Genomic DNA, 22,196 nt, shown 5'->3' on the forward strand with positions numbered 1-22,196 from the left:
TTCCACTGGATATCATAAGGTGAATGCACCAATTTGTAAGTCGCTCTGGATAAGAGCGTCTGCTAAATGACTTAAATGTAATGTAAATGTAAATCTATCGCATCCCACAACTGTCCCAGACTGTTTGGAATATTTATTTCTTGCACAGAATGGAATAGGTCAACTTTTGTACTATGGGGGATAGTAGATTGACATACGCTAGTGCTTTTGTTCGTTAGGCCTACTCATCTTGTTGGCTGACAAAGTAAATGTGGACATCCAATATCTTCAATATGCACCTTGGAATTGGATAAGTTGTTGCGTCCCCGATGTGTGTGTCTTAACTTGTAGCCTGTGAGAAAGACCCTATCACGTGACGGAGAGCCGTGTACACTCAGGGGAGAAGGGCATAACAACACTCCGGGACACAAAAGGCATAGATTTTCTTTAGGGTGCATACGGCCACAAAGGGGATGCCGCTGTGAAATTCGAGGCATTATCAAGTGCTTGTCAAATTGTGAATGAGAGACCATTGGCTTGTGTACAGCCTGCGTAAAAACAAAGCAGAGCTCATGCCTTTCAAGTGACTTTCATCATGCGGCCTTACAATGTATTAAAAATCCAAACATATAGCCGAACAACTAAAGTTACAGTAATAACTCTAAATTAAACATATAGGAGTACTTATTTCTTCGTTAACCGCTCAACACAGAATAGCCGCATGTGCTCACTATTTATATTTTATTCAGTTGTGTTCTTCATACTATAGTTTGCTAAATTAACTAGTGTAGCCCACAGCCATTTGGCATAGCCACATCAGGACAACTCAAAGTATGCTATTATTTTCTTCTGAAAAAGACAAGATTGTCTTCATATCATGTTTCTTTAGACCAGTCTAAAATACATACATAAATCGTTTTTTGGACTAGGTGTAGGCTATATTACATGGATTTATTACTAATTTTAAAATGGCTTGTATGCTATGTGTGGAAGCCAGAGTGTGCAAAGCTGTCATCAAGGCAAAGGGTGGCTACTTTGAAGAATCTAAAATATATTTTGATTTAACACTTTTTTTGATACTACATGATTCCATATGTGTTATTTCATAGTTTTGATGTCTTCACTATTATTCCGCAATGTAGAACATTTTAAAAATAATAAAAAACCCTTGAATGAGTAGGTGTCCAAACTTTTGACTGGACTGTACATGACCAATCCCAGTCCAGAACAGAGAATGACAGTGATTCCTATATTATATTCAATACACAGTCTGTAGGCTCCAGTACATCAGTAGCAATCTACTATACAGAAATGAATGCTCACGGGTGTGATTTATGTTTTTAGGAATAAGTATGTTAATAATCACATCAAACTGAAGGCATTCACAAAGCCAAAGTCTAAGCGTCAGCAGAGTAGAATTGCACATAGTCCAACGTGTACAATGAGATCCTTTGTCTGTACAAATCACAGTGCAAAATGTCAATCGACTCTACAACCGTCAACATGCTGTAAACGTACCATTCACATGAACCCACATGAATTGTTGAAACCGAAGGGCATTATACACCGTTTGTTCTTTCCACGGGCAGTAGCTGAGATGTGCAGGATATTTTTGAGGGATTCGCCAGGTAGTCGCCAGGCGAAGTCAGGGTCTGGCTGTTTTCTTGGAGAGGCCACATCTCCTGCAACGTGAATGAGGGTTGGTGGGCTGTGTGGTTGCTCATCAGAGGTCTCCTCTGCCTGTAGTTGGCCCACACCTGGAGGATGGTCTCTTTGAATGGCCGTGTGGTCAGGGTGTACAGGATGGGGTTGAGGGCGCTGTTGATGGGCAGAATGAAGATCACCACCCAGGAGCTGATGGTTCCTATTCGGGAAGAAGATTACATTATTGTCCATTTACTACATGAGCAACGCAAATGTGTTTTTTGTAATCCCATTCTCCCTGTAGACAATATGCATAACATACAGGCAGGGATGGAAATTAAGCTAGAACTAGCCTGTCAGGCCAGTGAAATGGTGTCTTTTCAAATATTGCATGGCAACAAATGTGTACCCTAATGTTACCCAGGCCCGGTGGGCTAGTGCTCAAAAGTTCCATTCCTGTATACAGTACATACATAGGAAGTAGGGGTGAGGTGGGTTGGTGGGCTGAAAGAGAAGATGATGGATGGAGGATGTTCTGTGATGCTGGTCCATTTGTAAACATGCAAACACCCATCCGCCTGGAAGTTTGCTATTCAATTTACAACCAGAAAATAGGGTTGATTATGGAACTAATCTGAATGATGCAAATATAATCTCTGTAAAAGAGACTAATTGAAATGATTATATGTTGATGTAAGATGGCACTACATAGTAGCTACAAATTGAGCCTGTCTGGGTTTCCAAATAAAATGTATGAAATTATAAAAATTGTCAGATTATGACAGTACTGAAACTCCTACCTGGAATTTCCACCTGCAACAGTGATAGAATCTTGAGGACAAATATGGGTATCCAGCAAAGAGAGTCGGTGATGACGATGGAAAAGAACCTCTTGGCTATGGTCACCTCCTTTTTGATGTGGTTACTATATTTTGTTGTCTGTGTCCCTGTCCTCTGGATGTTGTAGAACATACTCCCGTAGGACAGTACGATTATAAGGAACGCAACCAGGTTCAGGCCTGTTGAGGAAAATAAATTAATCAGCTCCTTGGAATTTATTAAATTGTAGATGATGGTAGGTCCATTATCATACAAAGTAAAACATGAAATTGCTTTTACAACACAATTCAAGTAATTACTGCAGTTTTACACACATGGGATAAAAGCCAGTGTGGCATATTTAATGAGACAAGCAATGCATTTGTTTTAGGGGCCTAATGTGGTACTTCCTTTGTAACAAGATAGATCATGGAAAATTGTTTTCTCCACCAACCCCTCATTGAAAGGCTGATAGTGGAACACTACCACCTACAGTGTAGTAACCCTGAAGCAAATTGCTCAAAGGTACAATGGAAGTATACACTGAGTGTACAAAACATTAGGAACACCTGCTCCTTCATGACAGACAGACCAGGTGAATCCAGGTGAAAGCTATGCTCCCTTATTTATGTCACCTGTTAAATCCACTTCAATCCATATAGAAGGGGAAGAGACAGTTAAAGAAAGATTTTTAAGCCTTGAGACAATTGAGACATGGATTGTGTATGTGTGCCATTCAGAGGTTGAATGGGCAAGACAAAAGATTGAAGTGCCTTTGAACGGGGTATAGTAGTAGCAGAGAAGGCTGATGGGAGGAGCTATAGGAGGACAGGCTCATTGTAATGGCTGGAATGGAATTAATGGAACGGTATCAAACGTATGGAAACCACGTTTGACTCAGTTCCATTGATTTCATTCCAGCCATTAGAATGAGCCAGTCCTCTATAGCTCCTCACACCAGCTTCCTCGGGGTAGTAGGTGCCAGGCGCATGGGTTTGAGTGTGTGAAGAACTACAAAGCTGCTGGGTTTTTCACGCTCAACAGTTTCCTGTGTGTTTCAAGAATTGTCTACCACCCAAAGGACATCCAGCCAACTTGACACAACTGTGGGACGCATTGGAGTCTACATGGGCCACCATCCCTGTGAAATGCTTTTGACACCTTGTAGTCCATGCTCCGACAAATTGAGGCTGTTCTGGGGGCAAAAGGCAGTGCAACTCAATATAAGGAAGGTGTTCCTAATGTTTTGTACACTCAGTTTATACGGTAGTTCGGATTCTGACAACAGCAGCCTTCTTGTTGTCTGTTCAGTTGCCAGGCTTGGGAGTTGAACGCAGAAACCCTCCGGCTACTCGCATAAAATGTAGGCTACATCTAATAAAAGCAGCAGAGAGCCATTGGAACAATTGTCATTTCAGAATGACATTGGAAATAGACTCATTTGACCTTGAATTAGATAAGACACCCACCCAGGAAGATGACGATGGAGTACACCTGCGCCCCCGTTGTCTCAGGCTGCTCTGAGTGTAACGGAAAACACACGCCGTTGGTACCATAGAAGTTCCTGAACAATCCTTTGAATACCAGGGGGAGGAAGGCGATGATGAAGCCAATAAACCAGATGCTCAGAAGGATCGAGACAGTGCGCCGGCAGCCAGGGGTTAAATACCGGAAGGGGTAGACAATACAGATGTACTTCTCCAGGGTAAGGTAGGTGAGAAGGAGGACGGAGACCTCGGTGGAGAGCATGGCGAGGGAGCCGATCACCTGACACTGGACGCTGTCCATCCAGGCCTGGGCGTGGCGGTTGTACTCACCGCGGAACTTGAGGTCGTAGGCACCAATCATGAAGAGGTAAACGCCCATCAGTCCGTCGGCACCTGGGTGGTGGAAGTGAGTTGCTAGAGTAATTACTATTACCAAATTGAACTCAGTATGTGCATTAATACTATCTGCTCAACTTTTTACAGTGAAACGTCATACATCAGTTAACGCTAATTTCTTTTCAATCTAACTCCTTGGTTACTATGGACTTACTCCATAGTCAATTAATTCTACATTCATTTGAGAGTCATAAAGTGCAGCAAAGAGAAACTGTAGACTTGGAGCAATGCAAACTTCAGTAATGTAATGGGCCAAGCTTTTAGTCTCAGTAGCAGGCCTTCAGAGCATCTACAAGTGGAATAAGTACAGCTCAACTTCAACACTTCGGAGGTGTAAATTTGAAGGACAAATTGATTTCAGAGTGAACAATCCATTCAGGGTTAATAACATTGTCATGTACAAACTTTGTAATATAACCAGTGCTTAATTTGAGCCGCATCCTGCCAGAACAGGATCTGGCACCTCTCCATTTTGGACTGTTTTGTTCCGGAACCTATTTGACCAGATCCGGTACCTCTCGTGCCATGAAAAATAATTTCCACCTTTTGCAATGTAAAAATTCTAACAAAACTATCAAAGTTCATTCGAGTTGCCTCTTCATTAATTATCTTGCCCCACAAAAAAACAATGTGAAAAAGTAGATTTTCAGCCCAAGCCTAATATACTAAGGGTTGATTCGGGTTGGGCCTGCCCGGGTTTAGGGTTTGCGCAACATTGTAACCTATGTTTGAGACCAACGCGTGGCCATGGCTGTGTGAGAAGCGCACCAGTATCTCTTACATAACTAGAATGAGATTCACTTCATATGATCTATCTGTGCTGATAGACATGAACCTGCAACTCATCTCTCCAGCGTTGCACTATATAATTTATTTCCTTATAGAATCGCGCAAAGGATTCTGAAGGAACTGCAGCGCCACTGATAGATTTAAATACATTTGCCAAAGTTCTGCTGTCTGTTCAGAAATAAATTCAATCATTCAGAATTGACTACTTCACCATGAGAATGCCTATAATTTAGCCACAGAGGATCAATAGCTTCTTTTTTAAAATAGCTTAGCTGTGGATTGTAGACAAATAACAATGAACAGCCTACAGTCGAGAATGCGTGGCAAATATGTCAGTGAAAAAACTAAATTGGAAAACACAGGTTGGATAGCAAATGGCTCCTGCTGTAGGCTACCAAAATATTGTTCTACTAAAAACAAGAGAGATATGCTTTTGGCACGAGCGCATCAGCCATCACCAGCGAGTGAGCTGCACACCATTGGGTTTTTTAGGACCATAATTTCCTCCTCATATTGTAGCCTACAATATTTGTCTCCACACACTTAGGCCTGGGCTATTGATGGATTCAAGACAATGTCGTTTTTATTGATCTCATATTCTCAGTTTGTCAGTGTCAAAGTAACCTGCCAATTTCGATCATTTGTGCGATATTAAAAAAGGTTTTGCCAAAGTCTCCAGTTATGTAAAATGATGTGGAATTGCATGAAAGGTGTTTATAAAAGGCCCAATTTTTCCTGGACCCTAGGATACTAAACATATTCCTTGTGTGCAACTTCTGTAAGTGCCTCTACTCTTCTACTGCTCTATGCCACTTTTTTCTCATGCGTTCCTGTCACCTCCCTCTCATGCTCACTTTTTGTTCCCTGAGTTACAAATTATGCACTGAATATAACTGATGTTATGAGCAGCAATGACACTTTTCTGGTAATATATTAACTTTATCTTAAACCTCCATATTTGCAAGTAAGCTTTAGCCAAACTTTGAAGTCTGTTTGACTCCGCTGAGATGTCCCCTTTTTCAGTAAGCCATCAATCAACTTAGAGATGATATATTTGCACAAGGAAATCAAACAGAGATGTCACTTAAATTGAATACATATGACATTTTAGTAGAACACATTAATCTGGCTGGTGTTTGACTGCAGTCATGGTGATGCCAAAACAGACAACATATTTACCGCTCACATTTCCTCTGTATGGCACTAGGCTCTCTGTCTCTTACATGACTCAGTATCTCATTCTATAACATAGCTCTAGACCGTGTCATTGTACTTCCTTTGATGTAGAAAGGTACCAAATGTGCAAATCAGAAAAGCATTTTTCATCTGACACATGCCAACATTAAAGTGTAAAGGATGGTGGGGGGTATGCCAAACACATTCTGATCTTCACAAGGATAAGTCCTAAATACATCAAGAGCTTGGGACTATAGGGTTCTATCTGCATTTTCCCCAAAGGTTAATTATTGACATCCTTGTTCTGTTCAATGTTCTCTACCTATATAGTACTATTAATACTCCAATTAATGTTGTTAAGTTCAAAAGAGTACAAGATAAAAATTGCTGACATCATTCAAACCAATGAGGGTTCGGAACTTTAAAGCCAATTCATCTTTTTGCAGATAGATCTTTATAGTCCCAAGCTCTCAATATACTGTATGCCTCAAGGCTTTTTTTGGGGTGGGGGGGGGGGGCTTGGTGGGTAGATCAGCTTTAATATTACCTCAAGCCTTGCATACTGTGTATCAAAGCTTAGTTAAATTGAACAGAAAGGTGTGTCTTACATTGCAGGGTACAGATACAGGGAAAATTTGAGAAATATCGCTATCCTGCTGACTTCCAAGGAAGTAAGCCATTAACATGTCTATCTCATTCCCTGCATCACCGTATCTGTGACATAGCTAGTTTAATAGAGCAGAAAGGTGGGCCTGGCTTGTAGCAAAGGCACACAGACATGTTATGTAGCCAGATAATGTAGCTCTCTCTCTCCGACTCCCATGGTAGTAAGAAATAAATATACTATGTGTCACGCCCTGACCTTAGAGAGCCTTTTTATTTCTCTATTTGTTTAGGTCAGGGTGTGATTTGGGTGGGCATTCTAGTTTTTCTATTTCTTTGTTGGCCAGGTATGGTTCCCAATCAGAGGCAGCTGTCTATCGTTGTCTCTGATTGGGGATCATACTTAGGCAGCCTTTTTTCCATCTTTAGTTTGTGGGATCTTGTTTGTGTGTAGTTGCGTTCTGCACTGCATGTAGCGTCACGTTCGGTTGTAGTTTATAGTTTTTTTTCGTGTTCATCAAATAAAATGATGTACGCTTACCACACTGCACCTTGGTCTGATTCTTCCATCAACGAACGTGACACTATGTATCAATGGTTTAGTGGTGGCCACTGTGAATGTCGACAGTTCAAAAGCTAAGCCTGCACATCAAAGCTAAAGACCCCAATTCATTTGTTTGCTGATAGAAGAAACCTGCAGTGAGGGTTCACTAAGAGGTGTTCACCACGTCTTAATCAACACACCCAGAACATTGTCCCTCTCACAGACATTATCACTGGATATTGACACAAATCCTCACCTTCGCTTACAATAATGCGTTGAAGCTTCAGTGTGGTTTTTCTTTATTTGAAATCAATAAGGGCTGTCCCCGACTAAAAAAATGATTGGTTGACCGAAAGTTGTCTATTCTTTCGACCAATCGATTGGTCGAAGGTTTTAAACTTGTATTTTTTCCCTATACAGACACGACCTACAGTGCATTCGGAAAGTATTCAGACCCCTTGACCTTTTCCCCTTTTGTTACGTTACAGCCTTATTATAAAATTTATGAAATATTTTTTTTATCATCAAATCGACACACAATACCCCATAATGACAAAGTTTTTAGAAATGTTTGCAAATGTATTTAAAAAAAAAATTGGAAATATAACATTTACATAAGCATTCAGACCCTTTACTCAGTACTTTGTTGAAGCACCTTTTGGCAGTGATTACAGCTTTGAGTCTTCTTGTGTATGACGCTACAAGCTTGGTAAACCTGTATTTGGGGGGTTTCTCCCGATTCTTCTCTGCAGATTCTCTCAAGCTGTCAGGTTGCATGGGGAGCGTCGCTGCACAGCTATTTTCAGGTCTTTCCAGAGATGTTCGATCAGGTTCAAGTCTGGGCTCTGGCTGGGCCACTCAAAGACATTTGGAGACTTGTCCTGAAGCCACTCTTGCATTGTCTTGGCTGTGTGCTTAGGGTTGTTGTCATGTTGGAAGGTGAACCTTCACCCCAGTGTTGGGTCCTGAGCACACTGGAGCAGGTTTTCATCAAGGATCTCTCTGTACTTTGCTCCGTTCATCTTTACCTCGATCCTGACTAGTCTCCCAGTCCCTGTTGCTGAAAAACATCCCCACAGCATGATGCCGATACCACCATGCTTCACCGTAGGGATGGTGCCAGGTTTCCTCCAGACGTGAGACTTGGTATTCAGGCCAAAGAGGTTTCATCAGACTTGGTTTTTCTCTGGTTTCATCAGACCAGAGAATCTTGTTTCTCATGGTCTGAGTCCTTTCGGTTCCTTTTGGAAAACTCCAAGTGGGCTGTCATGTGCTTTTTTACTGAGAAGTGGCTTCCTTCTGGCCACTCTACCATAAAGGCCTGATTGGTGGAGTGCTGCAGATATGGATGTCCTTCTGGAAGGTTCTCCCATCTATCTCCACAGAGGAACTCTGGAGCTTTGTCAGAGAGACCATTGGGTTCTTGGTCACTTCCCTGACCAAAGCCCTTCTCCCCTGATTGCTCAGCTCTAGGAAGAGTCTTAGTGGTTCCAAACCACTTTCATTTAAGAATGTTGTAGGCCACTGTGTTCTTGGGGACCTTCAATGCTGCAGACATTTTTTGGTACCATTCCCCAGATCTGTGCCTCGACACAATCCTGTCTCGGAGCTCTACGGACAATTCCTTCGACCTCATTGCCTGGTTTTTGCTCTGACATGCACTGTCAATTGTGGGACCTTATCAAGACAGGTGTGTGTGCCTTTCCAAATGATGTCCAATCAATTGAATTTACCACAGGTGAACTCCAATCAAGTTGTAGAAACATCTCAAGAATGATCAATTGAAACAGGATGCATCTGAGCTCAATTTCAAGGCTCATGGCAGAGAGTCTGAATACTTATGTAAATATGGTATTTGTTTTTTTATTTTTAATAAGTTTAGCAAATATTTCTAAAAACCTGTTTTTGCTTTGTCATTATGGGGTATTGTTTGTAGATTGATGAGGGAAAAAATAAACGTTATACATTTTAGAATAAGGCTGTAACGTAACAAAGTGGTAAAAGTTAAGGGGTCTGAGTACTTTCCGAATGCACTGTATGTGTTTTAAGAAAATCAACTATATATGCATTAAGCTTGTCTGATGCTTTAAGCTCACTGTTTAATGAAATAAGACACACATGACTCAAAAGGGAGCCAGAGCGAGATAACCAGAAGAACAAAAATATTAACCTGTCCCGACCATCATCCACCTGCTCCTACTGGCTTTCACAGATTCTGCAGTTACTCTCCTGAAGTTGCCAGTAATAGGCTACACGAGGAGTCAGCTAACTTTCTTATGTGGAATGCCAATTTATCTTACCATTTCTACTGATCTGCGTGCCAGTTATGGTTTTCATATGCACATTTTCGTGAAACTATTTCATTTCTAATAACGTCTTCCTATCTCAAAATCATTGTCATGTGGTTAATTAAAATTTGATCCAAATCTAAATGAAAATGATACAAACCTAAAAAGGTCACTTCTATTGCCATATCCAACTATGTAAAAATAGCCTCATAAAGCCAACAACTAAAAAAAATTGTAGCCTGCAGGTAGAAAATATCCTGATATGAAAAAAATCCTATAAATCACTTTGGCTACGCATGGCCTGTGTGCAACAAACTTGAAATATTATTTTATATTTTCGATTTTATACACCTGTTATGTGGCTGAAATAGCCGAATCCACTAATTTGAAGGGCTGTCCACATACTTTTGTATATACAGTACCAGTCAAAAGTTTGAACACACCTACTAATTTCAGGGTTTTTCTACATTGTAGAATAATAGTGAAGACATCAAAACTATGGAATCATGTAGTAACCAAAAAAGTGTTAAACAAATCAAAATATATTTTATATTTGAGAGTCTTCAAAGTAGCCACCCTTTGCCTTGATGACAGCTTTGCACACTCTTTGCATTCTCTCAACCAGCTTCATGAGAAATGCTTTTCCAACAGTCTTGAAGGAGTTCCCACACATGCTGAGCACTTGCTGGCTGTTTTGTCTTCACTCTGCGGTCCAACTCATCCCAAACCATCTCAATTGGGTTAAGGTCAGGTGATTGTGGATGCCAGGTCATCTGATGCAGCACTCCATCACTCTCCTTGGTCAAATAGCCCTTACACAGCCTGGAGGTATGTTTTGGGTCATTGTCCTGTTGAAAAACAAATTATATTCCCACTAAGCTTAAACCAGATGGGATGGCATATCGCTGCAGAATGCTGTGGTCGCCATGCTGGTTAAGTGTCCCTTGAATTCTAAATAAATCACTGACAGTGTCACCAGCAGAGCACCATCATACCTCCTCCTCCATGCTTCACGGTGGGAACCACACATGTAGAGATCATCCGTTCACCTACTCTGCGTCTCACAAAGACACGGCGGTTGGAACCCAAAAATCTCAAATTTGGATTTCCACCAGTCTAATGTCCATTGCTCGTGTTTCTTGGCCCAAGAAAGTCTCTTTTTATTTGTGTCCTTTAGTAGTGGTTTCTTTGAAGCAAATTAACTTTTAACAATGCACACCTGTTAATTGAAATGCATTCCAGGTGACTACCTCATGAAGCTGGTTGAGAGAATGTCAAAAGTGTGCAAAGCTGTCGTTAAGGCAATGGGTGGCTACTTTGAAGAATCTCAAATATAAAATATATTTTGATTTGTTAACACTTTTTGGTTACTACATGATTTCATATGTGTTATTTCTTAGTTTTGAGGTCTTCACTATAATTCTACAATGTAGAAAATAATCAAAAATAAAGAAAAAACTTGGAACGAGTTGGTGTGTCCAATCTTTTGACTGGTACTATATTTGTTTATTTATTTATTTGCTACTGCTTGACAAAAAAAATTTGGTCGACCAAACAGTCAACCAGTCGAATAATTGGGGCAAGCCCTAAATCAATTGAATTGGGACCTGAGTTGAATTGATATGAAAGGTGTCTCTCTTACAACATAGGGAGATGATACACATGGCATGGAGCTTGTTCTCTGATCGGATGTAGGAGCGCATGCAGATGACGAAGATGTTGCCGAAGCACGTAGTGGCCGACACCACCCAGACGAAAACCCTCAGGACGATGTTGGCCAGGAGGTCCTCGAAGGATGAGATGCCGTCCGTGTTGGGCTTGCAGCTGCGCACGTGAGGGGCGTAGCCGCAGTACTGGAACTTCTTAAAGTAACTAAACACAAAGAGGAGGGAAATCAATTACCAGGATGAAAGCAGGAGACTCCAGATAACATCCCTAGCCTCTAGGCCAGTGGTCACCAACCTTTTCTGAGTCAAGTTCACTTTGAGTCAAAATGCAAGCCGAGATCTACTGTTAAAAAAACTTAAGCCTATGCAACATTAACCAGTTCAAAACAGTTCTCTAACAATGAGGTTTGTCCAGTAGGTTATAGGCCCAATACATTAGCACTGCATATTGGCTAAACTTGAATTGCCCTGCCAATGTTGTTCTCAGACCATTTTGAAATTATATTTCAAAATTGTAGGTAGCCTATTTGATCACACTGGTAATATATAATTTGTTGTATTACTTGTGAGGCACAGCTGTGAGAATAATTATTTGCTTATTTTTACTGGACTGATGGCCTGCATCTGATGGTCAGTCTGAGGGGAGGGAGCAGCAGTGAGGCTCCTGCTCACCCAACTCACCGTCCCTGCACTGTGAAAAGGGGACACAGTCTTCCAGCTGACGGTGAATCTTAAGTCGCAGTGCCTTATTTCTGCCTCATACATCAATTCATGGTGTTATTCCTATGACCAGAAAAAGTGAAATATTCCTCGATATTAAAAAAGACACAAGCCTCAAATAATAATGTAAGTTTATCGAAATAGTTTGCTAAAGGCTACTCATTCATTACCGCTGCAGTGCTGGTAACACATTTTATGGCTTATAAAACTGTTGACAGTTCTGAATAACAACTTAAACATGAACTTACTCATATAAACAGCAGCTCTTTGCTGTATTCATTGAGTCTCTCTAATCATGTAAAAAAAAAAAAAAAGGAAATCTCACATTATCAACTGCTGTGCATTTGAGGCTTCTTTTTACAGACTGGCGCAAGGACACTGTGCGGACACTGTGCAGACACTGTGATCTGAACTATCTTATTGGTCAGCAAATTGTAGGTATTGTGAGTGGAAACTTGAACATTGTGAGAATTTTGTGCAACTTCCGGTGTGCGTTTACAGTTTTAGACAGTAGCCAATTATTATATTTTTTATTTTTATTTAACTAGGAAAATCAGTTAAGAACAAATTCTTATTTACAATGATGGCCTACACCGGCCAAACCCGGACGACACTGGGCCAATTGTGCACCGCCCTATGGGACTCCCAATCACGGCCGGTTGTGATACAGCCTGGATTCAAACCAGCGTGTCTGTAATGACGCCTCAAGCACTGAGATGCAGTGCCTTAGACCGCTGCGCCACTCGGGAAGCTATTTGAGCATAATGTAGGCCTACCAACAAAACCAATGAAGCAAATCCCATAACATTTTCACATGGGAATAGCTTTTGATTTCTAGGGCCTACAGTAGCCTACTGTATATGTGGTGTTCAATGCAGGCCTACATTGCTTGAGACTTTTAAAGTTTCTACATTATGAAGGGGTTGACATGAATTTATGATTTTCTGTAAAATCATGGGTCAAATAGGTCACTGTAAATTGTATTGTATGATGCAAGAAACCACTTTATAAAATAAATTATTGCCATACAGAGAATTAGACAATGTAGGCTACCCCTTTCCTATTGGCTTAGTTACATATTCAAGCCTGTTTCAAAATACAACACTGCCTCTTTAATTAAGACATAGGCTAAGCTTCATTTTTTGCCAGATAAAAATGTGCAAAGGATTTTATTCAAAGTGTAATTTCGGTTTTGATCATCAAATTAATTTGATAAAACAAAATGAACAAACTACTCACATGTGGGTCAATTGTTTGAGTGGTTCAAACATCCTTCGTTGTATGTTCCCAATCTCGATTCCCTCTATGCTCCTAAAAAAAATAAAAGAATTGTTCCCCTTAGGAGCTCACATAGAAAAACAAACTAAACAAAATATTTGAATTTCAGAGACCCTCTTTGCAACACTCTTTCCCCAAAATTGTTGGCCTTTTATACGTTTTTTGGGGGGGAAAGCTTTGATGTACGACCTAAAATGCTATTTGTTTTCTTTCCTGATATGTGTGAATTAGGGAATTCCTCATGTATGGGCCAGTGAGTGCACTCTGTTCCAATAGGATAACACATAAAACACATTGCATGTTATGTAGCCACATAATTGTATTGTATGATAAAAGGGTGCACATTGGAATGTCACGTGCCTTTTGGTCTGGACATGATGCAAGCTATGTGAAATTGCATGGAATAGATCATGGGTTTCTCGTAAGTCTGAAAGGGCCACAGAAATGAATGTATAGAGAAGAAGTACTAACTCTACACAACTTATATTGGGATGCAATTTCAACTCTATATCTGACACGGTACAGGTGTCTTTATTTAAGTCCATAACCATACTTTTGTTTAAAACTACCAAGAAACTGTGTGATCCTGATTTAGCCCACTGCAGTAAAAGTTAAGAAAATATATTGAGCATTTTATTCCAAAAACAGCCACACTGTTGTAATAGTATGATGTGTGACTATGCTGAGTGAAGTGCTAACATTAGTAGAATTGCATTTTTAAGTTTAGTTTGACAATGCTAGTCCCTGTGTATTTTGATTTGTAGGTATCCAATGTTAGCTAACTAGCTAGCTGTGATAATGTTGCTATTGTTGTAGAAAACCCTTGTTGATACTAGCCAGACAAAGGAACAATTTAATTCACTCTTCATAATCCCATATAATTATATATTTATTATTTGCTTGCACAACATATTTTCTCCTTTTTGTTGTCACTCCTGTCAGCTCCCCCACTTGGAGGTTCATGCTCTCTGATTGGCTTTAAGTATCGTTGTCGGACACTGAGGAGCATTGCCATTTCATGGTTTAGAGCAGTCCATAGACTGCTTAAGAGGTAAGTAAAAAAAAACACACTACATCACCAAAAGTATGTGGACACCTGCTCGTCAAACATCTCATTCCAAAATCATGGCCATTAATATGGAGTTGGTCCCCCTTTTGCTGCTATAACTGCCTCCACTCTTCTGGGAAGGCTTTCCACTAGATGTTGGAACATTGCTGCGGGGACTTGCTTCCATTCAGCCACGAGCATTAGTTAGGTCGGGCACGGATTTGGGCGATTAGGCCAGTCAAGTTCTTCCACACCGATCTCGACCAACCAATTCTGTGTGGACCTAGCTCTGTGCACGGGGGCCGTGTCATGCCTTCCCCAAACTGTTCCCACAAAGTTCCCTTCAATGGAACTAAGGGGCCTAGCCCGAATTATTATAAAAAACAGCCCCAGACCATTGTTCCTCCTTCACCAAACTTTACAGTTAGCACTATGCTTTCGGTATGGTAGCATTCTCCTGGCATCCACCAAACCCAGATTCGTCCATCGGACTGCCAGATGGTGAAGCGTGATTCATCACTCCAGAGAATGCGTTTCCACTGCTCCAGAGTCCAATAGTAGTGAGCTTTACTCCACTGCAGCCGTCGCTTAGCATTGCGCATGGTGATCTTAGGCTTGTGTGCGGCTGCTCGGCCATAGAAACCCATTTCATGAAGCTCCCAATAAACAGTTATTGTGCTGACGTTGCTTCCAGTTGCAGTTTGGAACTCTCGATAGTGAGTGTTGCAACCGAGGACAGACGTTTTTTTACGAGCTTACAAGCTTCGGCACTCTGTAGTCCCGTTCTGTGAGCTTGTGTTGCCTACCACTTCACGACTAAGCCGTTGTTGACGTAGACGTTTCCCACTTCACAGTAACAGCACTTACAGTTGATCGGGGCAGCTCTAGCAGGGCAGAAGTCTACATACTTTTGTATATAAAGTTGAAGTTGGAAGTTTACAAACACCTTAGCCAAATACATTTAAACTCAGTTTTTCACAATTCCTGACATTTAATCCTTGTAAAAATTCCCTGTCTTAGGTCAGTTAGGATCACCACTTTATTTTAAGAATGTGAAATGTCAGAATTATTTATTTCAGCTATTATTTCTTTCATCACATTCCCAGTGGGTCAGAAGTTTACATACAGTCAATTAGTATTTGGTAGCATTGCCTTTAAATAGTTGAACTTGGGTCAAACGTTTCGGGTAGCCTTTCACAAGCTTCCCACAATAAGTTCGGTGAATTTTGGCCCAATCCTTCTGACAGAGCTGGTGTAACTGAGCCAGGTTTTGTAGGCCTCCTTGCTCGCACACGCTTTTTCAGTTCTGCCGACAAATGTTCTATGGGATTGAGGTCAGGGCTTTGTGCCACTCCAATACCTTGACTTTGTTGTCCTTAAGCCATTTTGCCACAACTTTGGAAGTATGCTTGGGGTCATTGCCCTTTTGGAAGACCCATTTGTGACCAAGCTTTAACTTTCTGACTGATGTCTTGAGATGTTGCTTCAATATATCCACATAATTTTCCTACCTCTTGATGTCGTCTATTTTGTTAAGTGCACCAGTCCCTCCTGCAGCAAAGCACCCCCACAACATGATGCTGCCACCCCCGTGCTTCACAGTTGGGATGGTGTTCTTTGGCTTGCAAGCCTCCCCCTTTTTCCTCCAAACATAACGATGGTCATTATGGCCAAACAGTTCTATTTTTGTTTCATCAGACCAGAGGACATTTCTCCAAAAAGTATGATCTTTGTCCCCATGTGCAGTTGCAAACCGTAGTCTGGCTTTAGTTATGGCGGTTTTGGAGCAGTGGCTTCTTCCTTGCTGAGTGGCCTTTCAGGTTAAATCGATATAGGACTCGTTTTACTGTGGATATAGATACTTTTGTATCTGTTTCCTCCAGCATCTTCACAAGGTCCTTTGCTGTTGTTCTGGGATTGATTTGCACTTTTCGCACCAAAGTACATTCATCTCTAGGAGACAACGCGTCTCCTTCCTGAGCGGTATGAAAGCTGCGTGGTCCCATGGTGTTTATACTTGCGTACTATTGTTTGTACAGATGAACATGGTACCTTCAGGCATTTGGAAATTGTGGAGGTCTACAATTTATTTTTCAGAGGCCTTGGCTGATTTCTTTTGATTTTCCCATGATGTCAAGCAAAGAGGCACTGAGTTTGAAGGTAGGCCTTGAAATACATCCACAGGTACACCCCCAATTGACTCAAATGATGTCAATTAGCCTATCAGAAGCTTCTAAAGCCATGACATCATTTTCTGGAATTTTCCAAGCTGTTTAAAGGCAGTCAACTTAGTGTATGTAAACTTCTGACCCACTGGAATTGTAATGCAGTGAATTATAAGTGAAATAATCTGTCTGTAAACAATTGTTGAAAAAATTACTTGTCATGCACAAAGTAGATGTCCTAACCGACTTACCAAAACTATAGTTTGTTAACAAGAAATGTGTGGAGTGGTTGAAAAACTAGTTGTAATGACTCCAACCTAAGTGTATGTAAACTTCTGACTTCAACTGTATATTATTCAATGCGTGTTCATGGGCTAATAGCAGTAAGGCCAAATTCAATGTTTCACAAATACATATTTTTGTATATATATATATTTTTTATACCTACAGTGTTCCTAAAATTAACAATATGATCCTTGGTAAGAAAATCTTAAAACATTTTACATTTACATTTAAGTCATTTAGCAGACGCTCTTATCCAGAGCGACTTACAAATTGGTGCATTCACCTTATGACATCCAGTGGAACAGCCACTTTACAATAGTGCATCTAAATCTTTTAAGGGGGGGGGGGGGGGGTGAGAAGGATTACTTTATCCTATCCTAGGTATTCCTTAAAGAGGTGGGGTTTCAGGTGTCTCCGGAAGGTGGTGATTGACTCCGCTGTCCTGGCGTCGTGAGGGAGTTTGTTCCACCATTGGGGGGCCAGAGCAGCGAACAGTTGTGACTGGGCTGAGCGGGAACTGTACTTCCTCAGAGGTAGGGAGGCGAGCAGGCCAGAGGTGGATGAACGCAGTGCCCTTGTTTGGGTGTAGGGCCTGATCAGAGCCTGGAGGTACTGAGGTGCCGTTCCCCTCACAGCTCCGTAGGCAAGCACCATGGTCTTGTAGCGGATGCGAGCTTCAACTGGAAGCCAGTGGAGAGAGCGGAGGAGTGGGGTGACGTGAGAGAACTTGGGGAGGTTGAACACCAGACGGGCTGCGGCGTTCTGGATGAGTTGTAGGGGTTTAATGGCACAGGCAGGGAGCCCAGCCAACAGCGAGTTGCAGTAATCCAGACGGGAGATGACAAGTGCCTGGATTAGGACCTGCGCCGCTTCCTGTGTAAGGCAGGGTCGTACTCTGCGGATGTTGTAGAGCATGAACCTACAGGAACGGGCCACCGCCTTGATGTTAGTTGAGAACGACAGGGTGTTGTCCAGGATCACGCCAAGGTTCTTAGCGCTCTGGGAGGAGGACACAATGGAGTTGTCAACCGTGATGGCGAGATCATGGAACGGGCAGTCCTTCCCCGGGAGGAAGAGCAGCTCCGTCTTGCCGAGGTTCAGCTTGAGGTGGTGATCCGTCATCCACACTGATATGTCTGCCAGACATGCAGAGATGCGATTCGCCACCTGGTCATCAGAAGGGGGAAAGGAGAAGATTAATTGTGTGTCGTCTGCATAGCAATGATAGGAGAGACCATGTGAGGTTATGACAGAGCCAAGTGACTTGGTGTATAGCGAGAATAGGAGAGGGCCTAGAACAGAGCCCTGGGGGACACCAGTGGTGAGAGCACGTGGTGAGGAGACAGATTCTCGCCACGCCACCTGGTAGGAGCGACCTGTCAGGTAGGACGCAATCCAAGCGTGGGCCGCGCCGGAGATGCCCAACTCGGAGAGGGTGGAGAGGAGGATCTGATGGTTCACAGTATCGAAGGCAGCCGATAGGTCTAGAAGGATGAGAGCAGAGGAGAGAGAGTTAGCTTTAGCAGTGCGGAGCGCCTCCGTGATACAGAGAAAAGCAGTCTCAGTTGAATGACTAGTCTTGAAACCTGACTGATTTGGATCAAGAAGGTCATTCTGAGAGAGATAGCGGGAGAGCTGGCCAAGGACGGCACGTTCAAGAGTTTTGGAGAGAAAAGAAAGAAGGGATACTGGTCTGTAGTTGTTGACATCGGAGGGATCGAGTGTAGGTTTTTTCAGAAGGGGTGCAACTCTCGCTCTCTTGAAGACGGAAGGGACGTAGCCAGCGGTCAGGGATGAGTTGATGAGCGAGGTGAGGTAAGGGAGAAGGTCTCCGGAAATGGTCTGGAGAAGAGAGGAGGGGATAGGGTCAAGCGGGCAGGTTGTTGGGCGGCCGGCCGTCACAAGACGCGAGATTTCATCTGGAGAGAGAGGGGAGAAAGAGGTCAGAGCACAGGGTAGGGCAGTGTGAGCAGAACCAGCGGTGTCGTTTGACTTAGCAAACGAGGATCGGATGTCGTCGACCTTCTTTTCAAAATGGTTGACGAAGTCATCTGCAGAGAGGGAGGAGGGGGGGGGAGGGGGAGGAGGATTCAGGAGGGAGGAGAAGGTGGCAAAGAGCTTCCTAGGGTTAGAGGCAGATGCTTGGAATTTAGAGTGGTAGAAAGTGGCTTTAGCAGCAGAGACAGAAGAGGAAAATGTAGAGAGGAGGGAGTGAAAGGATGCCAGGTCCGCAGGGAGGCGAGTTTTCCTCCATTTCCGCTCGGCTGCCCGGAGCCCTGTTCTGTGAGCTCGCAATGAGTCGTCGAGCCACGGAGCGGGAGGGGAGGACCGAGCCGGCCTGGAGGATAGGGGACATAGAGAGTCAAAGGATGCAGAAAGGGAGGAGAGGAGGGTTGAGGAGGCAGAATCAGGAGATAGGTTGGAGAAGGTTTGAGCAGAGGGAAGAGATGATAGGATGGAAGAGGAGAGAGTAGCGGGGGAGAGAGAGCGAAGGTTGGGACGGCGCGATACCATCCGAGTAGGGGCAGTGTGGGAAGTGTTGGATGAGAGCGAGAGGGAAAAGGATACAAGGTAGTGGTCGGAGACTTGGAGGGGAGTTGCAATGAGGTTAGTGGAAGAACAGCATCTAGTAAAGATGAGGTCGAGCGTATTGCCTGCCTTGTGAGTAGGGGGGGAAGGTGAGAGGGTGAGGTCAAAAGAGGAGAGGAGTGGAAAGAAGGAGGCAGAGAGGAATGAGTCAAAGGTAGACGTGGGGAGGTTAAAGTCGCCCAGAACTGTGAGAGGTGAGCCGTCCTCAGGAAAGGAGCTTATCAAGGCATCAAGCTCATTGATGAACTCTCCGAGGGAACCTGGAGGGCGATAAATGATAAGGATGTTAAGCTTGAAAGGGCTGGTAACTGTGACAGCATGGAATTCAAAGGAGGCGATAGACAGATGGGTAAGGGGAGAAAGAGAGAATGACCACTTGGGAGAGATGAGGATCCCGGTGCCACCACCCCGCTGACCAGAAGCTCTCGGGGTGTGCGAGAACACGTGGGCGGACGAAGAGAGAGCAGTAGGAGTAGCAGTGTTATCTGTGGTGATCCATGTTTCCGTCAGTGCCAAGAAGTCGAGGGACTGGAGGGAGGCATAGGCTGAGATGAACTCTGCCTTGTTGGCCGCAGATCGGCAGTTCCAGAGGCTACCGGAGACCTGGAACTCCACGTGGGTCGTGCGCGCTGGGACCACCAGATTAGGGTGGCCGCGGCCACGCGGTGTGGAGCGTTTGTATGGTCTGTGCAGAGAGGAGAGAACAGGGATAGACAGACACATAGTTGACAGGCTACAGAAGAGGCTACGCTAATGCAAAGGAGATTGGAATGATAAGTGGACTACACGTCTCGAATGTTCAGAAAGTTAAGCTTACGTAGCAAGAATCTTATTGACTAAAATGATTAAAATGATACAGTACTGCTGAAGTAGGCTAGCTGGCAGTGGCTGCGTTGTTGACTTTGCGTTGTTGACTTTGTAGGCTAGCTGGCAGTGGCTGCGTTGTTGACACTACACTAATCAAGTCGTTCCGTTGAGTGTAATAGTTTCTACAGTGCTGCTATTCGGGGGCTAGCTGGCTAGCTAGCAGTGTTGATTACGTTACGTTGCGTTAAAAGAACGACAATAGCTGGCTAGCTAACCTAGAAAATCGCTCTAGACTACACAATTATCTTTGATACAAAGACGGCTATGTAGCTAGCTAAGAAGAAATTGCTAAGATTAGACAAATCAAAGCGTTGTACTATAATGAAATGTAATGAAATGTAATGAAAAGTTATACTACCTGCGGACCGAAGTGCGAAAACATTTTCACATGTTAGCTTAGTAGAAATCCAGTCCAGGCACTATGAATGATCTCTCAAATTATTATTACATACTTTAAAAGTGTTTTATAAATGTGTGAATAACTAGCTTACTAACATTAACACGTGGGAGTAATGATTCATAAATGTTAAACAAACTACCCTACTGTTGCTTTTCCCTTTCAAGCGTAACATTCATGCACAACGTGAGCAGTAAAACAAACCATGGCTACTTACAATGATTTCAATTTATGCAAATTATCAAAGTGGTCAACTTGGAGATCCACGATAGGGTTACACGAGATGTTCCTAAAAAACATGTAAAAGTATTGACATCAGAGCTCCAGTAACAGCATCAATTATAAGACATAATATTCAACGATAACTATAGCACCATAGCTGTATAACAATGTTTTTCAACGTTAGAGCAACAAAAACATAAAATATTCAAAGAATGTTTGTGCATAGATCCGAGTGTGGCTCTAACTCACAGCTGTAGTAAATCTCCCAGATGAACAAAGAGATTGGGAGGGATTGCCACGAGTCTGTTGCTGGACAGATCTCTGTGGAGACAAAGCTATTTACTGGAAAAACTACAAGAACCAATATACCACAGCATTGTTGAATACTCATTTATGACTGGCCAGAAGGGCATTCTAGAATGAGCATTAAAACCAGATAACGGAACAGTTGGAAAATATATCGGGACACCTTGCAATCATGACGCAATATAAACCGACACATGCAGACCATACTTGCTACAAAGTTACAGAAAGCTAAACCAACAACTACACAAACCAAAATTGGATACATTGTAAACACAGGTCTAACGACAAACGTAGCTAGCTAGACATGTTTTTTGGAGCATCTGATGACCTAACATGGTGAGTGATGAACATAAATTTCTCCGGTCCCTGCTGTTTCAGTCATGATGCAAGTAGCGCTACGCTGTCAAATCCTCCCTCTAGTGGACCAGCTGTTTTCAACAACAGTTTTTTAAAATTTTAATTCAGTTGTCATATTGGCAGCTAATAACAAACTATTTAGCTAGCTTTCTAGCCTAGTGTTTGATATGCAAAGCGATCTCCTCGTAATGAACAGTGTTGACTAGTGTCCTGACGAGAAGGCAATATTTTCTAGCTATGCCAGGCAAAATTGGGCATCATCAGATCATTGTTATGGAAAACAGCTTAAACAAACGTATATACAGCCACTTTGCTGTTATTCTGGCTGCCGGGGTCGTGGCTGTGTTAGCAATAGCTAGTTGGCTAGCTAGCAAGCAAGGGATAAGAACGTTGCCAGCGAGCATGGCAACAGAACATATAGAACAAACAACTTCGTCGCGTCCATAAATATAGAACTAATCGAACGAACGACTGGGTCGCGTCTCTAGCAACCAAAAGATGAGAAAGAATGAATTTGCTTCTAAAATTATAAACAAAACAAAAAAGTTATTTCTGCCAGTAAATGTGTGC

The 22,196-nt window shown here is 42.6% G+C and overlaps 1 protein-coding gene across 1 annotated transcript in view; it reads right to left on the bottom strand.

Annotated features, from left to right (window-relative positions):
- Positions 1 to 395: 395 nt before the first annotated feature.
- LOC139581117 (relaxin receptor 1-like) overlaps positions 396 to 22,196 on the bottom strand; it is a 131,801-nt gene continuing 110,000 nt past the window's right edge. The window contains exons 12-18 of the mRNA XM_071410558.1: positions 21,213 to 21,284; positions 20,959 to 21,030; positions 13,352 to 13,423; positions 11,368 to 11,597; positions 3,912 to 4,322; positions 2,424 to 2,642; positions 396 to 1,843 (exon numbers count right to left, since the gene is read on the bottom strand). Of these exons, the coding sequence (XP_071266659.1) occupies positions 1,539 to 1,843; positions 2,424 to 2,642; positions 3,912 to 4,322; positions 11,368 to 11,597; positions 13,352 to 13,423; positions 20,959 to 21,030; positions 21,213 to 21,284 (1,381 nt within the window). The 3' untranslated portion in view covers positions 396 to 1,538. The remainder of the gene's footprint in view (positions 1,844 to 2,423; positions 2,643 to 3,911; positions 4,323 to 11,367; positions 11,598 to 13,351; positions 13,424 to 20,958; positions 21,031 to 21,212; positions 21,285 to 22,196) is intronic.

This window comes from Salvelinus alpinus, chromosome 7 (genome assembly GCF_045679555.1).
Source record: "Salvelinus alpinus chromosome 7, SLU_Salpinus.1, whole genome shotgun sequence".
NCBI classification, from domain to species: domain Eukaryota; kingdom Metazoa; phylum Chordata; class Actinopteri; order Salmoniformes; family Salmonidae; genus Salvelinus; species Salvelinus alpinus.